The sequence below is a fragment of the Artibeus jamaicensis genome, unplaced genomic scaffold, assembly GCF_021234435.1.
Source record: "Artibeus jamaicensis isolate MK-2021 breed Jamaican fruit bat unplaced genomic scaffold, CSHL_Jam_final contig_482, whole genome shotgun sequence".
Lineage (NCBI taxonomy): Eukaryota > Metazoa > Chordata > Mammalia > Chiroptera > Phyllostomidae > Artibeus > Artibeus jamaicensis.
In genome coordinates this window covers 13,759,598-13,781,960 of record NW_026521857.1, presented here as the reverse complement: position 1 = coordinate 13,781,960, position 22,363 = coordinate 13,759,598, and the positions used below count along the sequence as shown (strand labels likewise).

At 37.0% G+C, this 22,363-nt stretch overlaps 1 protein-coding gene across 1 annotated transcript; it reads right to left on the bottom strand.

Annotated features, from left to right (window-relative positions):
- Nucleotides 1-563: 563 nt before the first annotated feature.
- On the bottom strand, nucleotides 564-21,631 carry GCLM (glutamate-cysteine ligase modifier subunit). Its single transcript, XM_037162048.2, has 7 exons — nucleotides 21,106-21,631; nucleotides 16,774-16,839; nucleotides 15,192-15,276; nucleotides 11,660-11,719; nucleotides 10,441-10,643; nucleotides 8,720-8,834; nucleotides 564-4,464 (listed from the first exon to the last, which is right to left on the bottom strand). Exons 1-7 carry the CDS (start codon nucleotides 21,229-21,231, stop codon nucleotides 4,295-4,297), a joined length of 825 nt encoding a protein of 274 aa, XP_037017943.2. The 5' UTR covers nucleotides 21,232-21,631; the 3' UTR covers nucleotides 564-4,294.
- Between the last annotated feature and the right edge of the window lie 732 nt (nucleotides 21,632-22,363).

Here is a 22,363-nt window from a genome sequence, read left to right as displayed (position 1 = left end):
CACTGAGCCAAAACAGCCAGAGCTAATGTTTCTTTTATGATTAAGTGTTTTGCTATGAGAAAACTTTGCAGCCAGTTTTAATTTTCCTGCTTTCTTCTAATTCTGTACACATCAAAATAAGCTGAAAATTCAACTAAAAATTTAAAAAGCAAGGAGACAAGAAGACATTATTTCTAGGGAAGGAAATCCTTAGAAACACATTTCTAAGGAAATGCATCCAGAATTTCATTAGCAAAAGTATATATATTGTAAATCAATGAAATATTATCTTCAAGTTGCTGAAGGGAAGTATTTGGAAACTAGAATTCTATAGTGTCCAATGATCATTGAAAATTGAGAAGAAAATAAAGACATTTTCAGACAAACAGGACCTAAAAGTGTACTGCTCAAAGACCTTTGGTAATTACGAAGGGCACACTTAAGCAAGAAAAAAGCTAATGTAAATGGAGCAGTGTGCAAGAATCAACCATGAGCACAGAAACAGGGAAAACAGCTGAGTCAAAATAAGTAAAATGTATTGTGAAATACGAACCCTCTTAAAATAACGAATCAACACACAGAAATCTTGTACAACATTTTATACATTTATTCATTGCTGAGGAATACATATTAAGGTGACTTTCTGATAGTGAAACTACTTAAAGCTATATCCTGATAACACTTAGGAGATTTAGGCAAGCTTTAGTCTCTTTTATAAAATGTGACTTTTCCAACTTACCTACGCTTGTCTCAACAGAAGTCATTCCTTTCTATCTGGTAAGCACAAGCTCTTGAAGAAAGTGTTTTCTCTGAATTTTTAAAGTTTATATATATAAACTGTTCATCATTCAATAAAAGCATATTTACAAACCAGGCAAAAAGGGCCTCTGGGCCCACCCGCACTTCCTCCTCTGGTCCTGCCCTAAGGCTAATTTCTTCATCAGTCTTCTAGAATAGTACTTCCAAGCCCCATTTCCTTCCACATATCCCAACCCCTTCTCACCACAGCTACTGTTAATAGATGCAGCTTTTTATTGCCCTGGTTCTGTTACAGATCTCCCCCCCGCCAAATACACTACAAGCTCCTTGCAGATAGTTTGTCTTTTCATTTCCATGTCTATCTGCAAATACCTTGCACAGTGCCTGTCACACAGTAAGCATCTGATACATCTGTTGAATGAATGCATGAATAGCTTTATGGCTTTTTTATTTAAAGATTATTCGTAATTTATTTTCAAATTATACTCAGTTTGAGGTCAAACAGTTCAAAACCATAATGTTTCAGGATGCTTTGAACTGTTGAAACAACTTGAATATCCTCACACTTTAATTAAATTCATAAGTAAAATTTAAAATTTTATAAATGTTAATAATGCTTTATATATTTGCCTGTATTTTATAATGCATCACTACAGACACATACCAGTTGAATTATCTGGTAGGGAAAACTTATGCTACCTATTTTCAGAAATAAAACTGACATAACTCATCACTGACTTTATGGGAAAATGACAGGTACAAGTTCTGGTACACTAGGACATTAACTTTACAAAAATGGGTTTGGAATCATAATATATCAGTTGATATATTTGAGTATAAAAACACAAAGTTTAAATTCTCATGAAAACAACTTCAAATTTCTCTAAATGCACAACTGGCAGAAAGATGAACTGTCAGCCAATATATGATAAATATATCAGTCACATTTTCAAATATTGAAAATGCTGGGTGGAAATATTAGAAAATCTTTTCTGAAAAGACATATAATCAAACAAGTCTTAGACCTTTCATTACTGAAAATGGAGATTCTATTTCAGTTACTACTTGGCTCTGGCAGGGAAAAGTCTGAACCATTTGTTCAAAATAGAATGACTTCACTTCCTATTTCATACCTAGCTGTTTTATCTTTTTTGAGAATGGAAAAATTATTAGTTATTATTTGTGACTCAATCTCTAGCATAGGTGATCCCTAAATGAGTACTCTACTAGCTTACTGGCACAAGAGGGCTTCGGAATTTATACCACATGAACAGATTTTATAAGATGCCTTGGTCCTTCTGGAGACTGACTACAGTTTCCTGGTTGAGAATTCAAGATATACTTATCACAGAACAGATTCCAAGTTACAGTACATTTTGTTAAAGTAAGGCTCCAGTGTATTTTGGAAATGTAATAATCAGCTACAGGTTTTTTTCATGTTTTACTGAAAAAACAAACAATTATATAAACTCTTTCTAACTTGGTCCACCAGATATACATCTCCCTAAGAAACATCTGTAATAGACACTATTGATAAGTTAGCTTTCCGCTTTAAGCAATTATTTGGTAGTATTACTGTTCTTTATTTTATGGCTTCTTAAACATTAAGTTCTTAAAATCTGAACAGTATTTACTATTTTCTGATAGCTCATACACACACACAAAAAGATGTCGACATCAGCTTGGACATATATAAAGCCTTAAAAATAAGTTTTTAAAAAAATGGTTATTCAATAATAGAAATTAAAAGTACAGAAGTGAAATAATCAAAAACTAATTAAAAAATTCCATACATGATCCCCTACACAAAGCGAATCTATAATCTTCATCAAGGAAAAGAAGAACACAGAAGAGCTTCTTTTAAGGTTGGATACACTAGCAACATAAATGTTTTTCCCATTTCAAATAACACTTCAAACAATCTATTTTTTTAAGTTGAAGGCTTAAAAAACAACAATAAATGTGATATTAAAATTCCTTCTCAAAATATCTTGACCAACTCACTGTATAGAGGCTTAAATTAAAACAAGCATTTGTTTAAAGACTTATTTTATATGAAAAATGTACAGTTCCAAATAAAAAAGTTAACTCTATACATTTAATAACATTACTTGCAATTAATATAAAGGCTATCTAAGGCTTTAGGAAGCTTAAAGTCTAAACAAGTTTTAGCAGATAAGTCTCTGATTTAACATAATTCTAATGATCAAATTATCCAGCCACAAAGCCACAAAACCTGATTTATGACAGAAAAAGCATCTAGTGTATATACTTTGAATGTGTAACCACAGTTCTTTAGCCTAAGTTGAAAAAACTTGGGCAAATTAATTTTATATATTAGTTTATATATACATATAGTTTTATAAACCATATATTAAAATACATGGTTTAAAAAGGATTGATTGAGATACAAGAGATTTTTAAAGAACTTTTCAAATTTATGGAATTAAGGAGAGGTATAGTATATTTCAATGGGTCACAGATTATTTATTTGGTATTTTCTGGTTCTTAAACTAATGAGAAATTATACCAAATGATGTATAGTCTCTTCTAGCTCTAAAGTTTTGATTATATTGTTTTGCTTTTAAATAATTAAGACCATATCTCAAACAAACTAGTCTAAATAGACAACGCTGGCTGTAAATTAAAGACTTTTTCACCCCCTTCTGGCCTGTGGCCCCTCACAGTCAGTCATCAGTGTCACGTAGTTAACAACTAATCTTACCCCCCCCACCCCCCACGCTCTCCTCTGTCCAGAGCCCGCAGCACCCAGCACATGGCAAGTGCTCAACAATTATTAGATATTCTTGAGTGAATAGCAAAATGTCAAGGATGAATCAAGAATTAAAAAGAATCTGAAGGTGATTAATAGTTGCTGGTATAAAACCCCCAAACAATAATTTTGAAGTTTCTAGTCTCCTTTTTAGATTTACTTTGGTTTATCTTTCTAAATAATAGCAAGAGAAAGTATGGCACAAGAGTACAAGGTTAAATCATTATACGTAAACTGCAAGCAGGCTTGTTTTTATCCATATACTGAAGAAATGAATTTTATTTATACTACTAGTAGATCCCAGCTACTCCAGTTACTCTGAGATATAATCATCTTAACACAAGAAAAAATATCTTCCTCTATTTCAGTCTTAACAATTGTCACCAAATTGCTTAGTTTTGCTATCGAGTAGGAAGCCATGAATATTTTGGAAATAAAAAATACATATATACATTACCCTGATGCCTAGGCCAAAATATATCTAACAACACATTTTCTTGATTTCTGTTAGTCATAAAAATAAAGGAAAAATATATTGCAAATATTTTCTTTGTAGATAATTTCAATTAGAAAACAATAGTTTAATGAAAACAATACAGAGGTTCCTGTGAGTGAACTGATAAGAGGCAAGAGCAGTATTCAAAACTTGACAGGTAGATGTCAAATATATAACTAGAGGATGCCTGCATCAATGACGATGCGGTAATTGGATTTTTACATGTCTCAACTGTATCTTACATTCAAAGAAAATACAAGTCAGCAGGTTATCACCCTAAGTCATAGTTAAGAACCTCTCCTTTTAGCTTGTAAGATGTAGCCTTTGGATTTGATAATTCCTCTGCTTTTAACGATGACTGAATAGCGCAGCAGCCACAGTGGTACCCACTCATGTGCTTGAATGCCAGGGATGCTTTCCTGAAGAGCTTCTTGGAAACTTGCTTCAGAAAGCAGTTCTTAAAACAAACAAACAAACAACAATAAATAAAAACCCAGAGTTAAATTGGAAAACAAAAGCCCTTTACTATGGAGATAAGCATTTAAATACAACAAAATATCTCAAAACTGAATCTAATATATGGCTATCTAAGATATGCTTATCAACTGGAGACTGCCATGTATTTTCTGCCATGTATTTTCCCAACTTTTTCCCTACACCTATCTATTTCAGCATCTTAAAAACTAAAAATCATACTGCAGGTATAGCCTAATTTACTTATTTTTTCCACTTAAGTTATAAGTATTTCCCACGAAATTCAGTATTTCATGGAAGCATCATTTTTAATAATTTCCCCAACATTACATTATACAGATACCATAATTTATACATTTCTTTATTGATGGCCAAAAATTTAGGGTTTTTTCCTAGTATATTGCTAATAAAAATAATGCTATAATGAACATTCTTAAAATGCATTCCTGGCTATGGAATGACAAGGCCAACGTACAAGTACATTTTGAAGGCTAGCTACATAACACATTGCCAGCTGCTTTCCAGAAAGGCCATCCTTACACTTCCACCAGCAGCTGACAATGTTAAAATCTTACCCTCTCCTCAGGAACACCAGCAATCATTTAAAGAATCTTTGCTAATGGTGATCTTTTCGTTTGTGTCTCTTTGATGACATCACTATTTTCTAATTCCACATCCATATCTAAGCCCTCCACTGCTGCTCTGATGAACCAGCCCCTCCTCACTTCCTCTTCTCCAGCGACACAGAGCTGTACCCTGGAATCCCCAAGCACATTCACACCTGGGGGGCTTGCATCCGCTGCCCCCTTTCCTGAACACTGTTTCCAGACACTCACGGGGCTCTCTCCCTTCTTGCGGGCCTCTGATTACCATCGACTTCGTGGGGAGGCCTCCCTGACCACCTCATATAGAACAACAATCCCTAGTCTGGGCATTCTTCTCCCTCAGCCAACTTTTCTCCATAGCATATACCATTATTTATCACATTTAACGTTTATAGTATTGTTTGTCTCCTCCCATTAGAAAATGAATTCTGTGAGGGTTGGGATTTGTCTGATGGTTCTATACATCTAGTACTCAGAAACATTGCCTGGCACATAGAAGGTGTCTGTTGAATCAATCAATCAATCAATATGAAGAGATTCCGTGGGGTCAGAACCAACCATGCAGTTAGCTATCAGGTGACCACCATGACTCGGGGGCACTAAAGGACCTGCTGGCACCAACTGAACGGCTGTGATGTTTGAATAGCATCAGTAATAAACTCTCAGCAAATGTTACCTATTATTCTGCGCCAGGAGCTTTTCTGAGTACTTTACATACATTAACTCACTGACCACATGTTGACCCTATGAGATGGGTGATATTATCCCCCTTTACAGGGGGATACCAAGGCAGAGGTTGGATAACTTAACCAAGATCACCCAGCTAGTAAATATTTTCTTAAAAAACAGAATGCAAATGTCTCTTTGGAAAAGTAACATTAACACGGATTTGTTTATCAGATAGTCCTGAAGAGGATCTTGAGGGAAGAAGGCATAATACAGATTAGATTTCATGGGAGTGAGGGGCGGGGTAAAGCAAATAATGAAGGGAAAGAAAGATCCTACTTCATGATATTATCCTGACTGTAGTTAAACTACTACCACGACTTTTAAGGACAAAGAGTAATGGAAAACAAATGTTTTCTGAGGAATAAGGCTAGTTTAGAACAGAGGTAGGGTTTTAGAGGATTTACAAACAAAATCCTATTTTAGATGACAAGTACAGTTAAATGTTTTATAACTTGATGACTTAAAAAGCAAATCGTTGGACAGAGTGGACAACAAAGGGGCCCTATAATAAATCAAACTAAAGGTAACCTCACAGGGTGAGGTAAAAGCTCATTAATTCCTAACTAGGCAGGTCATGGTGGGTAGTCACATCCCAGGCATGTAACTTCTTTAGTAAAAAGTTTATTTTTGCCTTACGCAAGCCCTGTCCATTATATTTGTGCATCTAGGTTAACACACCTTTGAAATGCCTCTTTCTCAGACCCTTGGAAGCCTAACCACCCTCAAGAGGGCACATAATCTTGTCACCTATTCTGTACTCTGATCCCGACCTGGCTTTCTCCCACTGTGGTGCACTCTCTCATGTTCTCTCCCTAATTCCAAATGTGGAGGGGAAGCCGAAAACCATTGGTCTCAGGAGTATTTGAGATCTTGCTCCCTGGCATCCTCATAAGTTTTTCTCAAATAAACTTACAAAAGTTCTCTATGGGTTTGGATGTTTCTTGTATCAACAACCCAAAATCAAAGAGCTATGCTACTCATTAACTCCTTAGAATCAGTAAACACAACAAATCTTCTAAGAATTGCTTCATTTATAGGTCAAAGTGCATGAAAACTCAATGGCACATGCAGAATCAACCTGTACATTCTAATCAAAGGGTTTAGAATTAAAATTAAAACAACATCTAAGTGTTAAATTACATCAATACAACAAAAACATACAAAAAAGGATTAAATTCCTCATCTCATCTGCATATGCACCATATTTTGCTATTGGTTATGTGATGTATTAGCATATAATCCACATGCCAACATCTGGACAACATACTAGATGCATTAGCCTTTTGCTATTTTCTTTCCTACTAGAAAAAGTATGGAGTTTTTTTCCAAGTGGAGCGAGGTGGGTTATAGGCTCATCCGCCAGCAGCTGGTAACAACTGCTATCGGTAATGACCACTGTTGGAAGAGCTCCTAACCCACAGTAAACAGGGAAGTTGACAGAATATTACCAGAAGGTTCACGTTTAAAGGGTTTATATTACAGAATAAAAGGATTAGCATTAGCAATTAGCATTAGCAATTCATTACATTTTCACTAAAATGACTTAAAAATGAATCTCTACACTATGCTGGACTAATCAGAGAGACAGTACAGCACAGTGGGGAAAGGCTTCAAATTCAGCCAGTACCTTGGCCCCAGTTCAGACTCTGCCCTACGCCAGTTGAGAGGCCTTGGCTGGTTTCTTAAACTCTCAGGCTCTATTTCCTCCTCAATAAAATGCCTAGTTTCAGTTGTTCTGAAGACTACAGGTAATCTCTGAGGCATTTAACACATCTGGCATCTGAGGAACAAAACTATTAAAAGTCTTCCTCCTCCTCCTACAAAACAGTGAAAAATAAGAATGGGACTGATAGCTAACAGAACAGCATAAAACAGTGGTCCCCAACCTTTTTGGCACCAGAGACAGGTTTCGTGGAAGATGTGGAGGAGGGGGGAGTTGCGGCAGATGGATGAGGGGGAGATAGGAGGCAGGGCCCAAGTGAGCTTTGCTGGTGGCTGGGTTCCTAACACACGGGGCGCTGGTCTGTGGCCTGGGGGCTGGGGACCCCGGTATAAAGTCTGAAGAGGTTATCCATAAGCATCCTAAAGAAACTAAATCTAACCACTAATACAATGCTATCTTTTTAGATGGAAATAAAAGTTGAATTTTTTCTCCAGGAATCATCTGTAAAAGAAAATTTCCTCCAATATGGAGATTTAAAACTCACAAGACATTTCTCACTTAAAACTATACCAAAAATATTGCTTCACAGAGCCTGTGCATTTATGAAGTAAAATATCTCCTTCCCTCCCTATGAAACAGTGAAACAGCGAGAATGGAAAAGAGTAATAAACAGTATAAAGTGTAAACTCTCTTTTCAGCTTTCTTAGTCCTGTAAAAGTTGATAAAAATTACTCTATAGAAGGCAGACAGCCACTCTCATTAATAAAATTTTTCTGATTAGTACCAAACATAATGATTAATAAAATACCTATTCAACTACTAATCCTAAGATGCACAAGTTTCAAATTAAATTTTACCTGCCTCTATTTCCAGATATTTATCCCCTTTGATTACTGTACGTGGTTCTTTGGTGCAATCTTTGCTGTACTTGAGAAGATTATATATGATACTATTTAGAGTATCTTAAAAGATATTTTCTGTGCAACTTAATATTTGTAAACCTCAACAGGCTGTGTTCAGGAAACAACCCCTTCACTTCTCCCCCAGTGGCGTGAAGACAAATCTAAAGCTCTGTGAAACTAAAACAAAGGCATATATGTTCTGCACTAACGTTTAAGAATGATTCTAGGTAATAGCATTGTACATTTATCACTGTATACAACTAGAAATTCAATTTTAATAAGTACTTCTTGTAAGATAAAAGCTCATGATCAAATTCTATAAATAAGATTCTGTCTTACCTTTTGGATCATTATGAGTCAACAGCTGTATGTCAAATTGTTTAGCAAACGCAGTCAAATCGGGTGGCATCACACAGCAGGAGGCAAGATTAACTTGGTTACTATTTGGTTTTACCTAGAATTGGAAAAAAAATCATGGTATCTCCACTAAACTAAGAACTACTAAAAGTAGATAGTAATACAAGGCTCTATTTTAGAAAATACAAAATATCACGTTCTATATTGCTTAAAGTTTATAAAATAGTTTTTAACATGAGTATATTTATTAATGTATGCTTTTCTAACTCATGTTAGTAGTAACAGAGAAAGGAAAAATAGCTCTAGGAGGGGAAAATATAATACAGTACCACACTATTATAAAGCATCCTGCTAGCCCTGGCCAGTGTGGCTCAGTTGATTGGTGCAGCATCCTGTAAACCAAAAGGTGTGGGTTTGATTTCCGGTCCATGTGCTTAGGTTGTGGCTTCAGTCCCCAGTTGGGTACATACGAGACAACCAATTGATGTTTCTCCCCTTCCTGTCCCCTTTCTATATAATCAATAAGCATATTTTTCAGGGAGGGTGAAAAAAAAGGATCCTGCTAAAACCTTCAATCTAACACACCTGCCTCAAAACAAGCCCGATTCTAAGTGTGCTGGTTCCAACTACAGAAAGAATATGCCTTAAAGGCAGAGGATCAAATGCAAATGGTAAGTACATTTAATGTTAAAGCATAGACTATGGTTATTAATCAGACACATTTTGAAAACGAGAGGAAGAATAAGATAATTTCTAATAGCTCCTCTGGTTAATTTATAGGTTAATTACGGATCACCCAAGTCTCTCCAGCGGGATCTTAGCCACATTCCAACTACCACCATGTCGAAGGGAGAAGGGACACTTTCTCTGGGGTCTTCCTGTCCATAAGAAACGGAAAGCTCTGAAATGGGAAGGCTGCGGATGAAGTACAAGGAATAAGGAGGGACACAGAGAGTGAAAGGTAAAACACTAGTAGGCAACCTCCCTAATAATTTGTACATTATTAGGCCAGAGAGTAGTGGGGATTAATCTATGATGCCCACTCCATTATTGAGTTGTATGAACTAAATCTTATATATCTTTAAATAACAGTCAACAAAATATTTGTTATTGATGATATCTCCTTACTTAGGAAATTAGAACCATGGCTCAACAATATGTAAAGAAAAATGTAATATTTTTATCCCATAAGTAAAACTGAAGGAAACAGAAATAATTCATTTGGCTATGAATGCTTCTATACATATTTCCTAGTGTTTTTGTTACTCATTATAAATGAGATTAATAATAAGTTCAATTAGACATATATTTGAGGAAAAAACCCAATGCTGTAAATAAAGCCTGCCTCACACCTTCCTCATGCGGAACAGTCACCCCACGGTGAGTGCCCACTATGTGCGTCATGCTCAAAAGTGTACAGCAGCCCTGGCTGGTGTAGCTCAGTGGATAGAGTGCGGGCCTGTGAATCAAAGGACTGCGGTTTCATTCCCAGTCAGGGCACATGCCTGGGTTGCAGGCTGCTTCCCTGCAGGCCAGTTCCCAGCAGGGGATGCACAAAAGGCAACCATACATTGATGTTTCTCTCCCTCCTTCCTCTCTAAAGATAAATAAATAAATAAATAAAATCTTAAAAAAAAAAGTGTACAGCAAAGCCGGTAGAAGACGAGCCTCCCCAGAGCGCCCGAGACGCCGCGGTCCTTTACCTGGGCCCACTGATACAGCTGTTCCAGCTGTGTTTTGTCCAGATCCGAGGTACCTATGGCAACAATCTTTTTACTCTGAACTAAGTTTTCCAATTCCTCCCAATAAGGCTGCAAATGCTCCAAGGAAAGATTAACTCCATCTTCAGTAGGTGGTGAAGCAATAATCACAGAATCCAGCTGTGCGATGCCAAGGACTGAACAGGCTGATGCGGAAAAAAAAAACCCACCACAAAGAGCAGAGATGTTTGTTATATAATAAAAAATAAGCATTTCTAATGCCCTTCAAGCATCCCACTGAATTCTGTCCATACATTCACTAATTTCCTATATAGCAAATTATTTTACTGTTTCATAATTTATCTGTTACTAAGAATATTTCCATCTTTCAAAAAAGTGTGCGTCCATTCATCCGCTTGGTCTGTGTAGCAGGCAAGTTTCTCTGACCTGCCTCTTCTTGGAGAACCCACAGCTACTTCAGGTTCCTCTTCCTCAGGGAGCAGGCCTCCTTGTTTCCTAAGTCCCAGGATCTTTTGGTGGCTTCCTTATCTTCATAACATTGCCTTCTCTATTTCGACTAGTATCTCATATAGATGATCACAAGAATTCTGACCTAATATTCCAAAATTGGTAGTGATAGCAAAAAATAAGCTCGAGACTCTGAAAAACTGAATGTGTGGTCTTAATCTATATTTATGGAGCTGGGTAATTTCTTAGTTCCTATAAAAATAATTTCAGTGCATTCTAGTTATTATTGCTCATTCAACAGCTATATGAAAAAGCTAATTATTTAAGTGTTCAAAATATGTAAATACTGGAGGAATGTTTTAAAAGAAAAAAATACTGAATAGCTATTAATACTATAATAACTTAAACCAAGCACTGAAAATAGATAAAAATGTTTTGCTTGCTTGTTGCTATGGTTGTTTTGGTATTTTATCTGTAGTATTAAAAAATATAATTAAGGAGAATTTCTACCTCCAAACATACAGTTAACATTTAATTATGTTATACCTTTCACATCCCTCTTACATATCTAAACAGGACCTTATATAAGTTAATATGACTCTATAGAAGCCTTAGGAAATTAGGCCAAAACTCTAAAAGGTAAAATTGGAATAAGCCCATTTTCTTTTAATGTGGACCTGAATATAAGATATAACTAACATACCTACACTAATTTAAAGTCCACTATAAAGACAAAAGTCAATGTTTTACTTACCCATGTCAATTGCATTTCTAGTTGCTGATGAAGAGTTTGCTCCTACAATGAACAGTTTTGCTGGGAAACAAAGAAAACAGAACTGATTACCATGTTTGGGTAACGATCTACTATATGGTATTAACACTGCTAATACTCAGATGACAGGTAAGCCTCAATGAATTATTTTTTCTTTCCTAGTCACATAATTTTATAGTTTTCATTTTAAGACATAAAAGTTTATTTCCACTGTAATTTTTAAATTATATGCTAGTTGCCAACAAATATCTGTTTATCAAAACAAAAGGCAAATATTAATTACCCATTTGTTAGAAGACAGGTCAGATAAATATAAAAACTTATTACTCAAAAAGTACATTTTATAAACACTGATGGAACATATTATTTACTTTCTCCAATAAACTAAAAATCTCTATATAGACTAAATTAAAATTGCTCATAATGTGAAGAAAACTGGAAAAAAAACCCCACAATCCCACCTTCCAAATATAATCATTTAAAAAAATTTAGACATTACCTTCTAGTTCTTGGTCATATAAAACAGGTTCTAACACTGCTTCTACTTCTATTTGATTTACCTTTATGTAATATTTTTTATATCTCTATGCAGTGTTTAGTTAACTTTCATTGTAACAATAATGTATTTATTCTAGAAATAAGGAAAACCTACATATGAGTAGAAAGACCCCTTAAAAAAAAGCCAAGTCTCACCACCAAAAGCAAGTACTGTTTAAATTATTCTGTACCCTGTACTTTTAATGAATTAATTTTACATGATCATTTTTAAAATTTTTTATTGAATTTATTGGGATGACATTAGTAAAATTATATAGGTTTCAGGTATACAATTCTATAATATAGTATTTGTGTATTGTATTATGTGTTTACCACCCCATGTCAAGTCTCCTCCCATCACCAGTTATCCCCCTAACCCTCATTATTAAAGTTGAACATAATTCTCTAATTTCGATAGGGTATAATTTACTAAATGATTTCTTGCTTTCTGTACATTGTGATTAGTTCTAGGTTTATGTTATCATATATAATGCTAACATAAACATCTTGGTGACTTTTTGTTCAACATTATGCAAAAGCATTTCCCAAGGACAAATTGTCAGAAATGCAATTATGAGTCAAAAAATGTGATCTTTTTTGAGTTGTATTGTTCTATTTTACTTACCTCCTAAATTTTAAGACTACTGAAAGTTAAGAGTTGTTCTCCAAACAATATAGAATGTTATAAAAATGTTATTAATATATATATATATACATTGCTGTAGCTGGTGTGGCTCAGTGGATTGAGTGCCAGTCTGCAAACCTAATGGCTGCCAGTTCAGTCCCCAGTCAGGGCACATGCCTGCGTTGCAGGCCAGGTCCCCAGTAGGGGGCATGCCAGAGGCAACCATACATTGATGTTTTTTTCCCTCTCTCTCTCCCTCCCTTCCCCTTTCTCTAAAAATAAATAAATAAAATATTTAACAAATATGTATGTATTTTTTTTGTTATTTTAATAGGTACAATATGTACCTACCCAGGACCACATTAATTGACATTTCTTTCTTCAGCTTTAACCAGGAAAATTTTGAATAGTTTTCTAAATTTGTAAGATTTTGGTTTGGGCTTGATTTCAACTCAAATTTACATGTCTATATTTACTTTCTGTACATTTGCTATTCAAAAATCTAAATGTACTCAAACAGATAAATGGAGCAGTAGCAGAGCAGGAAGAGAGAAAATTCAAAAGGAGAATAGATAGAAAACAGGCTAATGAAATACCCTATATAAAGTGCCTGGCATTCAATATATACAATCCATTTTCCTTGCACATTTCTTTTATTTCTCCTTTCCTTTCTACTGCTAGACAATCTTCCGAAAATATTGCTTTCCCCACGTTACTTCTTTTAAGCCGGCACGGTTCTTCCACCAGGTGAGTCAATCTTCAGCTCCCATAATTATACTCTATAAAAAATCCTCCCCACCACAGTCCCTCTGGCCATGAATTTGTGCCATCTGAAATGTCCTCCTCTCCCTGAAAGAAGAGGCCTTTTTAGGTAAAGCAGAGAGAGGAAAGCTCTTCATATGGGGAGAATGTTGATCTTATCAAGCCCTCTGGGAACTGAGGGCTACTTGCAAGAGCTCTAAGATGAATCTAAACCATGATGAACTGCAATCAACCACAGAGAATAGGTTGCTTTTATTTCATTTTCAACACAAATAGCAATGTATAATTAATAGAAAGAAATGGGTTTGGAGTCAGGCATACCCTGATGGACTCCTGGTTCAACCACTTACTGGTGGCAACACAACTTTCTGGTTATTTAATGTCACCTGTGCGATGGGGATAGACCTACCTTGTAGAATTGTTTTGAGACTCATAAGAAACAAAATTTTAAAAATGCCAAGTACAGTGTCTTGTACAAAGACTCCACAATTGTGCTTATGATTGAGTCAAAAGACAACGTTCTATCTCATCTTACATGTCCGTCCTCCCTCCAAATAATGACAACCACAACACAACCACACATGGTAATAAATAATGGCTCACTAGCACTTAACTTTGTGCCAGGCACTGTGCTTCTTTTGTAATTTTGTCTCATTTACAAATAAGCCTTTGAAACAGAGGCAACCCCATTTTGTAGATAAAGAAATTGAGTTTCAGAGAGATTAAGTAACTTGTTAGCTCAAGATTGAACAAATCAGTATCTGCACACCCAGGAATTTCAGTCTAGTCAGGTTTAAGCCTTTAATCACTGTGCTATGCTGACTGTAAAGCCGAGTGCAGCAAGAACAGTGCACCTTTCTTTTTCATACCTTGAGTTTGGCATAATCTCTTGAAAGTAGTCACTTGATACATTTGTTGAATGGGGATATATGTATTTTATTTCTCTTCATGCAACTTATTGCCCAGACTTCTTTCTATACTGCAAGGCCCTCTCAGCCATTGTCTGGCAGGGTCCCAGCAGGAAGGGAGGCTTTGGGTAGACAATTTTCTTAAGACTTCCCTTTATTCTATCCATTTCCTCCAGCTTAATCTTCCCACTTCTCTGAAGTCCAAAATATAAATTAATAAAAATGGTCATGGCCCTGGCTGGTGAGGCTCAGTTGGTTGGAGCATTGTCCTGTAACCCAAAGGCTGCAGGTTCCATTCCTGGTCTGTACGTCCATGTTCCCGGGTTTGGGTGTGTATGAGAGGCAACCAATCAATGTTTACCTCTCTCCCCTCCTCTCTTTCTAAAAGCAATGGAAACAATGTCCTCGGGTAAGGATTAAAAAACGAAACAAAACAAAAAACTGGTTGTGAACACAGCAAGGTAGAGTTTTACTGTGACCCCACTGAAGTAGACAGCACTGACCTCCTATAACCCCAAGAGCTGACATTAAAATTACGTTCAAAGAATCTTCATATGCCCCACACTTAGTGACTAAATCATTCATTACCAGAAGCAAAGAAAGGCTTATTCTCATGCCTGACAAAACTTTACTATTACTTCTACTGTATAAAACATAATGAATTGGAAAAACTAGACTTTACCAGAAACTTTCATTTCTTCTCTTTCATCAGGACTTATCTTTTCTACTGCATGAGCTACAGTACATTCCAAGACATCAGGAAACTCCTATAGTAAACATATGACATTTACAATAAATATTAAAATATTTCAGATTAGCCATATATTTTCTACTGTCATTAACACCCTTTAGAAGAAGGGAACCCCCCAAATAACAAGGTTCTTTATCGGAGGTCCAGTAAAGAATGGGCTTCATAAGGTTTTTAAGGCCCTAAAACACAGGTAAGACACTGTGTGCGTGTATGTGTCAGTTTTCTGAGATGAAGTGTGTCATTTTGATCATGTACTCAGAGGGATGCATGATGTGAAAACAAACAAACAAACAAACAAAAAACAAATTAATGGGGGGCAGGAGGCCTGTAAGGAATTGGAACCACTAGTACAGTGGATAATTTTACTTAGGGAAAAACCCAATGAAAAATAATATACATTCTGGGTAATGACATGTTAAAAACTTTCTACATTAATCCAAACATTTTAAATCAAAACACTTTTTCTGAGTACAATAAAAAAATAAAATGCCCTAGCTGGTGGTGGCTCAGTGGATTGAGTTACAGCCTGTGAACCAAAGGGTCACCTGTTTGATTCCCAGTCAGGGCACATGTCTGGGTTGTGGGCCAGGTCCCCAGTAGAGGGCGCATGAGAGGCAACAACATGTTGTTTCTCTCCCTCTCTTCCCCTCTAAGAAATAAACTCAAAAAGAAAAAAGTAAAAGTCATTCCAATGCATAAGGAATAATTTATGAGAGAAATATAAAATTTAGCACATGTTAATCAGAAACATATTAACTCATATTTATAGTATTAAACAAAGTAAACAGTGAAGCCTTTCTCACAATTCTTGAGCATATTACTATGCCTGGCGCAGTGTTTGCTAGTCATGCAGAAATAGAGTAAATGGTCTTTTCAGAGAAATAGAGACAGACAGTAGACATTAATCAACAGATGTCTAATAGCTAGACTTATCACACTTGCAGTATGCCCAGGGGAACAAATATGTCCAGCACACAACTTCCATTCTTTTAAAATAGTCTATGCAATTTGTTAGATGCCTTTGGCTGAGTTGGCTCCCAAAGAGTAGTTTACAGAGAGGTATTCTATATATTCACATTTATGATAATAGCCATATACTGACATTTAATGAAACACAGTTTCTTAGTGCTTCTGTTGAAACTGACATTTTAGAAATTATTTCTAGTGACTATATTATTGGGGTGATATTCTATCAAAGCAATTTACCAACCAGAATTGTTTAATAATATTCTTTTGTCAGGCTAAATATAAACTGAACAAAATACACTGTGAGGAAACTCTGGTAGGAATTAAGCACAGAGAACCCTAGTTTCTTGTCCAGTTGAAGAGTCTAGATGGTCTCTTTTATGCTTAAGCCTACTGAGTCAGACTACCATCTCAGCCACAGTATCGACCACAGGGAATTTTATGCTAATTGTCTATTTGACTTCCCTATTAAAACTGAGGAAATTAATTTCCTGCTTACTTCCCTTCCCTTGGGACTATATGTTTTCCTGACCCATATTTTACTCACCCTGACCAAATCCGGGCTGATTTGGGAACTCCACTCATTCAATGTCTTTTGGATACAATCTCGAAGCTGCAAAAAGAATGCATTTTGAAACTGTTAATAAACTCTATACAGTTTTCTATATTTCTATGATAAGAATGTATTAGTTTGATATGTAGGAAAAATATGTCGATAGAAAATAACATACAAGCCAAAATTTTAGTTCTACAAGGTTTTCTTCCACAAAGATAAGTTTACATCTGTTTTTATCCTAAATTCTCAAATGTTAATGACCTAAAGCAGTAATCTAATTATTTTTAAAGTGTTTTGTACCAATAAAAATTTAAGCAAACTTTTGAGACATAAAAATATCCATAAAACAAAAAGAAAATCAAGAATAAAGTTTATAATACAGAAACATGGGCTCAAGTCCAGGCAGGCTGATTAGAATTAATATTAACCACCAAGTTATATTCCTCAAACAAATGATTCTGTAAATGTGGCCAGAGGAACACCTGTACCAGATTTATGGTATTTATTAAAAATTTAAATTACTGAACCCCATAATAGACCTGCTTAATCACTGCATAAGGGCAGAACTTTTATTTAACAAGCATTCATTCCAAGCAATTGATACATACTCCGAAGTCTGAAAACCACTCTCTAGTCTTACAGAAGTCAACGAGCACACCAGCTCATACGTTTCTTCCTAACCCCGGGTGCATCTATGGCCTGTCTTCCATGTTTTCTTATATAGACAAATAAAATTTTTACACTAACATTGTATTTTGTTATAAATTTATTCAGGTGTTTATATTCTTTTATTTCTTATGTCAGTGCATTTCAAACTTATTTGATAGTGGTCCAGAGTAACACAGACATTCATATAGTGAGGACTTCATGCATGTAACATAACAAAAATTTACAAAACAATATTTATGCTCACTACATGCGAGGCGTACTCTGATGGCTTTTAGAGAAAAATGTGCTGCTCCCTAAGTCACTGATTTTTGACTACAAATGGCCAACACTACAGGTTTGAAATCAATGCTTTATAAATATCCAAGGGCACAGTGCTCTGCATTCTGTAATCAATGAAAAAGCAAATGAGTAATCGGAAGCAAGGCCCTGAATTTCAAAGGCACTTTTCTACTAGCAATAACAGACTATACTTCTGAACTATCTGATCTATGACCACTTACGATAAAAACTGATATAAGTACTTTATTGCACAAATCTTAATACAAATATTAAGAAACATGCCCTTGTAATTACAAGGGGCAACTGGTTTATCAATTGAACAGCTTAGTCACCTAGGTTAAGATTTCCAATCCACAATGATACAATAACCCACACAAATTGTATTTACAAGGTCTATTGTAACTGAAATATATTTATAATCAAACTTAAGTCAGTAGATAAAAATTAGTTGATAATCATTCCAGACAGAATTACAAGCCAATATTCTTTTAAAAATTAGTCAAAGTTGAGGCAGCAGGATGGACTGCAAGTTAATGATTCTATCAGGAGTGCTTTGGCTCAAATCATGGAAGAATTCAATGAAATTTTCCTTTGAAAAGATGGCTCATTTGCATACTTAAGGCTTTCCTGGTTTTTGAGTATTCACCCCCTTCTAGAAACCATTTCTTTAATTAATATTGGATCCTGAAAAATTTCAGGAGAAATCATAGAACCATCCAATGTTACAATTGGATGAAATTCACTGTATTTCAGTGAATACACTGAAAGAGAAATTCACTGACTATATCACAAACCTAGTGATTTTTAATCTTTTACATGTTATCTGTATTGACTGAACATTAACCTTGTACTTTTTTGTTCTTTGCTTTCTTCATTCTTAACATACACAGTCACTGAAGGTAAGTATCATCGTAACATAGTGTATCATTAAATCTGCAGTTGTATAAGAGTTTTAAAAATAGCATGTTATTCAGCTGGTCAATTACCTGTATAACAAAGGACTGGGGAAAACAGTCCTATAATGGCACATTTAAAAAACAAAATCTGATTTCATAAAATTCCAGTGTAACCAAACATCTGGGCAGAGATCACAGAATAAAAACAAACCAGGAAATATTAAAACTAGAAGAAAACTTTTAGAAAAGTCAATTAAACTCTCTACTCAATGTGCAAATTGTTTCAATAATGAGTGATTTATTCAGTTTCTTTATTCAATAAGGTTAAACTGTTTCCCCAGCATATCCCACTTTGAAGCCCTGGTTACTACAAAGTTCTTTTTTACATGGAAACAAAACATGCATATTTTCCCTACAATATGCTGCCATAGCTCAAGTGTTCCTCAAATATTTTTAAATTTGTTTAGTTTTTTCCCTTTGATGCTGCACCTCCCCCAAATCACACAAACTAGATTTAGTCTTTTGAAAGATGTTTTTTAAAATGTGGGATGTTAGCCTTGGCTAGTACAGCTCAGTGGATTAAGTGCACGTCTGCGAACCAGAGGATCGAGGTTCAATTCCCAGTCAGGACATATGCCTGGGCTGCAAGCCAGTTCCCAGCAGGGGACGCAGTAGAGGCAACCATACATTGATGTTTCTCTCCCTCTCTCCTTCCCTTCCCCTCTAAAGATAAATTAATAAAGTCTTAAAAAAAACAATTTGATTTATCTAATTGTATGAAATTTAAAAAATGTGAGATGTTATACTCCTCAAACTGTATTAAGTCCATTAAGAAATAACTATCATAACTGCATTAAGAAATAAAGTTTTTAAAATTAAAATAGGATAGGAAAAAACCAGAATACATAGTATATAAGAACGGTTAGTATATATACATATTTATATTATACTTTTATGCAAGATCAATGCATTTTTTACTGGGTTTGCAGTGAAAATACTGAAAGTCACTACTCTAGAGTGTGTTATAGTGAGATAAGAGAAACCTTCACCCAATATTACCAATATATATGCAAAATGGTGTACTAAACCAGAAGTACTGGAGAAGAAAGGTCTAGAACTAAATTTAGAAACACTTATCTTTGGGAGAAACAGTCCAAGTGGAGTGGTTTGAATAAAACCAGACATACAAATTGAGCTGGAACCTGGACACAGAATATGGTACAGGATTCTGATTCCTATTAAAGTTACCACCAAGAGTTCCCATCTCTGGCTGGGTCCTCACGGCCAGCACCAGACCTAGCGCATGCGCAGACGGATGCCATGGGCTGCTGTATAATCACCAACATCTTATATAAAGAGCAGAAACTGCCTAGGAACACAGCTGATAATATCATGTTGTATAATTTAGGATGTTTTTTCTTTTCATCAAGATTTGTCTTTATCTGGATGGTGTCAGATGGGTACTAGAATTATCAGGGTGATCACTTCATTACACAAATGTCTAATCACTATGTTGTACACCTGAAACTAATATAATACTGTATGTCAACTATAACTAAAAAATAAAAAAAATACTGAAATAATCTTTCTGATTGAACCAGAAAATAAGGGAGATAAAAATGTCTTTATGGAGAACGTTTCCACATATATTTTAATACTCACAACGACCTGCTGATGAAGGCATTATCCAACTTTAAAGCTACAAAGTCAGTGTAACTTTCCCAAAGTCATGGAGCTCCTAATTTGAAGTTTTATTTATTATTATTTTTTTAATACTGAAATTGTCCTATATCATCAATATGCCTCCGCAATTAATTGTGCAGAGTCAAGGATTATACGCTCGGAAATGACTAGCTAGGTAATTAATGTATGATTCCATGTTAACCCCTGCCACTTTCAAACTAGTGATTAGTTTTTTGGCAAGTAAACTAAGATTAATCTGTGGCAAGAAAAATATATGAATATACTTTGTTTCAAAGCTGAATTTGAGTGTTTAGTCACTTGACTCACAACAGAGAAACTATTGTCAACATCCTAAAAGCCAAGTGGATTATTACCACTACCGTTACTTAATCTGAATTCTTCGAAAACTAATCTCTAAACTATTTTTCACCTGGACACGTTGTGGGAAGCAGGGCGGGACCGAGCGACTACTGGCCTTCTCTGACCCTCTAGCCAGGGAGAGGGATCTGAGACGTTTGAGAGTGTGGAGATCAACTATACGTATGGAGGCATCACTGGGGTGAAGCTGCACCTGTCAAGTTTTTAAAGACCCGCTGCCCCCAGTAGCAGCTCTGGATACCAAGTCGCCCGGACAGCGGCCCCAGCCTCCTCCCGCGGGCCGAGCCCAGGTGCGCGGCGAGCCCGCCCGCCCGCCCGCCGGCCCTGGCCTCTCGGAGCCGCTCGGAGCCGCCCGGCCCGCCCCGCGGCCTGGCCCGGGAGCTGCGCGTCTCCGCGGGCCACGCTCCTCCACCCTCACCTCCTCGCTGTGCGTGGACGGGCACTTCTTCCGCAGGCGGCCCCAGTTCAGCAGGTTCCCTGTCTGCAGGTGCAGGGTGCGGGCCCGCGCCAGGAGCGCCCTCGCCGCGCGGCTGTCGGTGCCCATGGCAGCGGCCGACGGAGGAGACTGAGCGGTGATGGGGCCGCAGGCGGGGAAGAAGGAACCCCGGCAGATAGAGTGCCCGAAGCCGAAAAGCTGGGCGCGAGGCTGCCCGCCCCACGCGGTGGGACCTCGGCCTGCGCTCGGGCCCGACAGAGGCCGGATAGCGGCGGCGGAGCGGTGGCCCGGGAAGGACGCGCTGGTGGATGCGGTTCCTGCTGCTGCGGCCGCCGAATGAGAGTTGACTCCCAAATGAGAGCCGTTTCCTGGAAGACAATGACTAAGCAGAAATCGCGGCGTGAAAGTGCTTCGTAACCGTTACCCGTCCCGCGGCGAAGCTTGGTGGGGCGGGGCGGCGAGTAAGCTGCGGGTCGGGAGCCCGCGGAGCACTGGCCTTCGGCTTCAGGCGGGCGGGGCGCCGGGAGGCGGGAGGACTCGCGGGGCGCGCGGGGCGGGGAGGGGCAGGGAGGGGCGGTGCTGGACAGAGCTCCCCCTGTCGGTCAGTGGACAGCGGGCAGGCCAGAGCCACCTCCACCTAGTCCTAGTGCTCCAGCTGCTCTCTCGGTCTTGACCCCCAGCTGATGGGCGGTCACACTGGTGAGTTCCTTACACACCTCTTAAAAAAAAAAAAAAAGGTGTCAATATCTTCCAAGGCTTTGAAATACTGGCTAATTGTAGTTCTCATAAACAGGTGTTAATGCATAGGCACCCCTTCTCCTTTGCTTTTCTCCCCTCATTTTCTTTCTCAGGAACATTCCTCCAAACTGCTCATTTTTCATGTTCATCAATTAAAGATCAACCTAAGGCTATATGCTGGGCAGTATGTAAAGTCAAAGAATAAGAATTAATCCTTGTCCTTGAGAAGCCTAAACTGTAGTTCAGGAGACAAGGCATAAGCATATTACATAAAATAGAAAGCAATATAGAGGGTTGGGCACAAATAACCCCCCTTTTATTACAAAATCATAAGCATGTAATTCAGTAACATAACAATATCACACTCAAGTATACCATATGACATTTCAGGTGAAATGTTCAAGTTAAAATGATAAATTATGAGACCCATATTATTACTCTACTAACCACACTCAAGCAGACCTTACTTCTGCCAGACCTTGTAAAAGGCAGTTTCCAGAGG